This window comes from Cicer arietinum, chromosome 2 (genome assembly GCF_000331145.2).
Source record: "Cicer arietinum cultivar CDC Frontier isolate Library 1 chromosome 2, Cicar.CDCFrontier_v2.0, whole genome shotgun sequence".
NCBI classification, from domain to species: domain Eukaryota; kingdom Viridiplantae; phylum Streptophyta; class Magnoliopsida; order Fabales; family Fabaceae; genus Cicer; species Cicer arietinum.
The window spans coordinates 10,936,255-10,943,137 of NC_021161.2; the positions used below are offsets into that span (position 1 = coordinate 10,936,255).

The 6,883-nt window shown below is 43.8% G+C and overlaps 1 protein-coding gene across 1 annotated transcript; it reads right to left on the reverse strand.

Moving 5' to 3' along the window:
- Positions 1–6,316: 6,316 nt before the first annotated feature.
- Positions 6,317–6,883, reverse strand: LOC140919344 (uncharacterized). Its single transcript, XM_073365348.1, has one exon. The coding sequence runs from the start codon at positions 6,881–6,883 to the stop codon at positions 6,317–6,319; it is 567 nt and encodes a 188-aa protein (XP_073221449.1).

A 6,883-nucleotide genomic window follows, 5' to 3' on the forward strand; every position in this document is an offset into this window, starting at 1 on the left:
GAAAGTCGTTTAAGTTAAATGGGTATTAAAAATGGGGAATCTTTTAATATCTGCATTTGCTTAACGATTGTTGTGAATGGAGTCTGTGTATGCTCATGCATTTCATTTGGTAAATTGTGTCGACCCGTGATAGGTGACACCTTGGTAAACTGTACGGACCCGTGATAGGTTGTACGTTTGCGATTTATATTTTAGTAAATCGTGTTGACCCGTGATAGGTGACACCATGGTAACTGTACTGACCCGTGATAGGTGGTACATTTACGATTTACATTTTTGGTGGATTGTGCTGACCCGTGATAGGTGGCACCTAGGTAAACAGTACTGGTCTGTGATAGGCGGTACGTTTACGATTCCCGCTTTTTCTTTTAGTAAATCGTGTTGACCCGTGATAGGTGACACCATGGTAACTGTACTGACCCGTGATAGGTGGTACATTTACGATTTACATTTTTGGTGAATTGTGTTGACCCGTGATAGGTGGCACCTCGGTAAACAGTACTGGTCTGTGATAGGCGGTACGTTTACGATTCCCGCTTTTTCTTTTAGTAAATCGTGTTGACCCGTGATAGGTGACACCATGGTAACTGTACTGACCCGTGATAGGTGGTACATTTACGATTCCCGCTTTTTCTTTTAGTAAATCGTGTTGACCCGTGATAGGTGACACCTCGGTAAACTGTACTGACCCGTGATAGGTGGTACGTTTATGATTTACGCATTTTAGTAAATCGTGCTGACCCGTGATAGGTGGCACCTCGGTAATTGGTACTTTGGCCTGCGATAGGCGGTACGATTATGATTTACGGCCCTTCGAGGAGGGTTTTGGTTTGGAATTCCGAGTCCATGCATTTTGGCATATACGCATTGCATTAGGGTGCTTGGCACGCGAGTCGTGGTTGATTTGAGTTTTATGATTAAGTGATTTGAATTTGAGTCGTTGTGGTAATTGCGTTGAAAATGCTAAGTGTTATGTGTTGATTGTTGTGTGTAAGTATGATGGTTATCGAGATCCCAATTGCCGTGGTAATCGTGTAGGAATTGCTAAGTGTTAGGTTGTGAACTTGATTAGGAATGACTTGAGTTAATGCATGAATTTTTGGAAAAACGATCAGGGAAATCGATTTCCCAATCGATTGGATGAGTTGCAGGAAGTTCACCATTTTGACCTAATCGATTTGCCAATCGATTGTATAAATATATCTTTCAAAATCTTTTAAGAAATCGATTTGGAAATCGATTGGCAGAGAGGCAGGAACTCAGCAAAACTGCCGAAATCGATTTGGAAATCGATTTGGCAACCCAGGGACTCATCAGAACTGACAAAATCGACTTAGAAATCGCTTTGGTCATGCAGAAACTCTGCAGAACTGACCAAATCGATTTGGCAATCGATTGGCTCAGCAAAAGTCCTTATTTTGAGTTAGATAATCGATTGCTCAATTGATTTATCAATGCTTTGGTCAGTTATGTATTACTTGATGGTTTGAGAACTTCATTTTGAGTTCATTGTTAATTGGCAAGCATTATATGAACTTTTAGCATATGGAAAATCCTTTTAAGGTGCATGCTTAGTTGAAAGGTTATTTTGTGCATTTAAAACTTAAATGTTATGTGTTATCTGTTAATTTCGGTTGGTGACCGTTTACAATTATTGTGGAAATCTGGGCTTTGCCCTCAAATGAGAGTCAGGACGATCCTACCGGTTCGTACCCTACGGACGGGAATGGAGATGGGAACGCGTGATTGCAGTTACATTAGGAGGATCTCACGGGGCGCGTGGAGATACTCAGGGTGTATAGCTTTTTGGTAGGATGATCAGATTAGGATGATGTATAGGAACTAGGTGTCCTTCTTTTTGGATTTGTACTACTTTTGTTATGTAAATATTTTTGAATTCATGGATTGAGAATTTTTCCGCTGCTTGTAAATTCTGTTGACTTATTTGTCGTTGTGTTACGACTTAAATAATTATCCAAATGTATTTTACCTTATTTTATTCTCTGTTTTATTTTAATTTCTTTTTAAAAAAAAAATACACCCTCGCTTTGAAAAACGGGGTGTTACACGAGTCGTTTTCCCGGCTTCAACATGCGGGTCGTTTTCTCGGCTTCTGGGTGCGAGTCGTTTTCCCGGCTTCAACATGCGGGTCGTTTTCTCGGCTTCGGGTGCGATTCGTTTTCCTGGCTTCAACATGCGGGTCGTTTTCTCGGCTTCTGGGTGCGAGTCGTTTTCCCGGCTTCAACATGCAGGTCGTTTTCTCGGCTTCGGGTGCGAGTCATTTTTCCGGCTTCAATATGCGGGTCGTTTTTTCGGCTTCGGGTGCGAGGCGTTTTCCCGGCTTCAACATGCGGGTCGTTTTCTCGGCTTCTGGTGAGTGAGTGAGTGAGTGAGTGAGTGAGTGAGTGAGTGAGTGAGTGAGTGAGTGAGTGAGTGAGTGAGTGAGTGAGTGAGTGAGTGAGTGAGTGAGTGAGTGAGTGAGTGAGTGAGTGAGTGAGTGAGTGAGTGAGTGAGTGAGTGAGTGAGTGAGTGAGTGAGTGAGTGAGTGAGTGAGTGAGTGAGTGAGTGAGTGAGTGAGTGAGTGAGTGAGTGAGTGAGTGAGTGAGTGAGTGAGTGAGTGAGTGAGTGAGTGAGTGAGTGAGTGAGTGAGTGAGTGAGTGAGTGAGTGAGTGAGTGAGTGAGTGAGTGAGTGAGTGAGTGAGTGAGTGAGTGAGTGAGTGAGTGAGTGAGTGAGTGAGTGAGTGAGTGAGTGAGTGAGTGAGTGAGTGAGTGAGTGAGTGAGTGAGTGAGTGAGTGAGTGAGTGAGTGAGTGAGTGAGTGAGTGAGTGAGTGAGTGAGTGAGTGAGTGAGTGAGTGAGTGAGTGAGTGAGTGAGTGAGTGAGTGAGTGAGTGAGTGAGTGAGTGAGTGAGTGAGTGAGTGAGTGAGTGAGTGAGTGAGTGAGTGAGTGAGTGAGTGAGTGAGTGAGTGAGTGAGTGAGTGAGTGAGTGAGTGAGTGAGTGAGTGAGTGAGTGAGTGAGTGAGTGAGTGAGTGAGTGAGTGAGTGAGTGAGTGAGTGAGTGAGTGAGTGAGTGAGTGAGTGAGTGAGTGAGTGAGTGAGTGAGTGAGTGAGTGAGTGAGTGAGTGAGTGAGTGAGTGAGTGAGTGAGTGAGTGAGTGAGTGAGTGAGTGAGTGAGTGAGTGAGTGAGTGAGTGAGTGAGTGAGTGAGTGAGTGAGTGAGTGAGTGAGTGAGTGAGTGAGTGAGTGAGTGAGTGAGTGAGTGAGTGAGTGAGTGAGTGAGTGAGTGAGTGAGTGAGTGAGTGAGTGAGTGAGTGAGTGAGTGAGTGAGTGAGTGAGTGAGTGAGTGAGTGAGTGAGTGAGTGAGTGAGTGAGTGAGTGAGTGAGTGAGTGAGTGAGTGAGTGAGTGAGTGAGTGAGTGAGTGAGTGAGTGAGTGAGTGAGTGAGTGAGTGAGTGAGTGAGTGAGTGAGTGAGTGAGTGAGTGAGTGAGTGAGTGAGTGAGTGAGTGAGTGAGTGAGTGAGTGAGTGAGTGAGTGAGTGAGTGAGTGAGTGAGTGAGTGAGTGAGTGAGTGAGTGAGTGAGTGAGTGAGTGAGTGAGTGAGTGAGTGAGTGAGTGAGTGAGTGAGTGAGTGAGTGAGTGAGTGAGTGAGTGAGTGAGTGAGTGAGTGAGTGAGTGAGTGAGTGAGTGAGTGAGTGAGTGAGTGAGTGAGTGAGTGAGTGAGTGAGTGAGTGAGTGAGTGAGTGAGTGAGTGAGTGAGTGAGTGAGTGAGTGAGTGAGTGAGTGAGTGAGTGAGTGAGTGAGTGAGTGAGTGAGTGAGTGAGTGAGTGAGTGAGTGAGTGAGTGAGTGAGTGAGTGAGTGAGTGAGTGAGTGAGTGAGTGAGTGAGTGAGTGAGTGAGTGAGTGAGTGAGTGAGTGAGTGAGTGAGTGAGTGAGTGAGTGAGTGAGTGAGTGAGTGAGTGAGTGAGTGAGTGAGTGAGTGAGTGAGTGAGTGAGTGAGTGAGTGAGTGAGTGAGTGAGTGAGTGAGTGAGTGAGTGAGTGAGTGAGTGAGTGAGTGAGTGAGTGAGTGAGTGAGTGAGTGAGTGAGTGAGTGAGTGAGTGAGTGAGTGAGTGAGTGAGTGAGTGAGTGAGTGAGTGAGTGAGTGAGTGAGTGAGTGAGTGAGTGAGTGAGTGAGTGAGTGAGTGAGTGAGTGAGTGAGTGAGTGAGTGAGTGAGTGAGTGAGTGAGTGAGTGAGTGAGTGAGTGAGTGAGTGAGTGAGTGAGTGAGTGAGTGAGTGAGTGAGTGAGTGAGTGAGTGAGTGAGTGAGTGAGTGAGTGAGTGAGTGAGTGAGTGAGTGAGTGAGTGAGTGAGTGAGTGAGTGAGTGAGTGAGTGAGTGAGTGAGTGAGTGAGTGAGTGAGTGAGTGAGTGAGTGAGTGAGTGAGTGAGTGAGTGAGTGAGTGAGTGAGTGAGTGAGTGAGTGAGTGAGTGAGTGAGTGAGTGAGTGAGTGAGTGAGTGAGTGAGTGAGTGAGTGAGTGAGTGAGTGAGTGAGTGAGTGAGTGAGTGAGTGAGTGAGTGAGTGAGTGAGTGAGTGAGTGAGTGAGTGAGTGAGTGAGTGAGTGAGTGAGTGAGTGAGTGAGTGAGTGAGTGAGTGAGTGAGTGAGTGAGTGAGTGAGTGAGTGAGTGAGTGAGTGAGTGAGTGAGTGAGTGAGTGAGTGAGTGAGTGAGTGAGTGAGTGAGTGAGTGAGTGAGTGAGTGAGTGAGTGAGTGAGTGAGTGAGTGAGTGAGTGAGTGAGTGAGTGAGTGAGTGAGTGAGTGAGTGAGTGAGTGAGTGAGTGAGTGAGTGAGTGAGTGAGTGAGTGAGTGAGTGAGTGAGTGAGTGAGTGAGTGAGTGAGTGAGTGAGTGAGTGAGTGAGTGAGTGAGTGAGTGAGTGAGTGAGTGAGTGAGTGAGTGAGTGAGTGAGTGAGTGAGTGAGTGAGTGAGTGAGTGAGTGAGTGAGTGAGTGAGTGAGTGAGTGAGTGAGTGAGTGAGTGAGTGAGTGAGTGAGTGAGTGAGTGAGTGAGTGAGTGAGTGAGTGAGTGAGTGAGTGAGTGAGTGAGTGAGTGAGTGAGTGAGTGAGTGAGTGAGTGAGTGAGTGAGTGAGTGAGTGAGTGAGTGAGTGAGTGAGTGAGTGAGTGAGTGAGTGAGTGAGTGAGTGAGTGAGTGAGTGAGTGAGTGAGTGAGTGAGTGAGTGAGTGAGTGAGTGAGTGAGTGAGTGAGTGAGTGAGTGAGTGAGTGAGTGAGTGAGTGAGTGAGTGAGTGAGTGAGTGAGTGAGTGAGTGAGTGAGTGAGTGAGTGAGTGAGTGAGTGAGTGAGTGAGTGAGTGAGTGAGTGAGTGAGTGAGTGAGTGAGTGAGTGAGTGAGTGAGTGAGTGAGTGAGTGAGTGAGTGAGTGAGTGAATGACTGACTGAATGAATGAATGAATGAATGAGTGACTGAGTGAGTGAGTGAATGAATGAATGAATGAATGAATATGTCGGTTTTTATTAATATTTTTATTGGACACGACCATTCAAATCATGAATGAAAAAAAGCACTTATACTTTTTTTTTTAACGTGAGATCTTTGATCTCTTTTTTTTTTCCTCTTTTATTTTCCTTTTCTTTCGTTCTTTCTTTTTTTCTTTTTTGAAGAAGAATTAATATTGTGATCTTAAGTTGGATCTCTTGTTGTTGTATGTCTTATACCATAAACAACCTATATTTTATCCGGTTTCATTATATCGAGTTATGGTATATGTTTTACTTTCCAACACATGATAATCATAAGATGCATTCAGGAAAAGGAGTTAAATTATAAAAGTAATAACAGTATATATGAATATATTGAAAGAAAAAAAGAATATACATAAGATAAAACAAAAGAAATGGGTGGAAGACCCGACTTGGTTGCTAGTAATTCAATGGTAAAGAAAAAAAGAATATACATAAGATAAAACAAAAGAAATGGGTGGGAGACCCAACTTGGTTACTAGTAATTCCAAGGTAGACTGTACTAACTTATCATGCGATAATCCGATCCATATTGTTCATTTTGTCTTTTCGAATATATATTATTTGTTCTTGTTTTTCTTCTTCTCTCAGGTCGCCCTTTTGTGTTTTTAACCTAACAGATATTTTTTGTGCACCCTAATTTTTGTCTAGGTTGCTCTTTCAGGTTTTCAACCTAGCGGTTTTTTTTTTTTACCCTAGTTTTCGCCTAGGTCGCCCTTTCAGGTTTTCAACCTAGAGGGTATATTTTTTGTACCCTAATTTTTGTCTAGGTTGCCTTTTCAGGTTTTCAACCTAACAAGTATTCATTATTTAAGCATAATACTTTTTTACGGCGTTGGAGTTTACAGGAAGAGCTAAATCTTTTCCATCCATATTCGTAAGGATCAAAGCTCCACCTGAGAAAGCTTTCTTCACGACGTATGGTCCCTCATAGTTAGGAGTCCATTTCCCACGATAATCCTTTTGAATGGGTAAGATTTTTTTCAGCACCAGATCACCTTCCTGGAATTCTCGAGGACGTATTTTTTTCTCATACGCTTTCTTCAGTCTTTTCTGATATAATTCCCCATGACATAAGACCGCCAACCTTTTTTCTTCAATCAAACTCAATTGATCAAAACGCGTTTGTACCCATTCCGACTCCTCTAGTTTAGCTTCCATTAATACTCTGAGCGAGGGGATTTCTACTTCAATAGGTAGCACAGCCTCCATCCCATATACTAAGGAAAAAGGGGTTGCCCCAGTTGAAGTGCGTACCGAAGTACGATACCCATGTAGTGCAAATGGCAACATCTCATGCCAATCTTTGTATGTTATAACCATTTTCTGAATAATTTTTTTGATGTTTTTATTTGCTGCTTCAACTGCACCATTCAT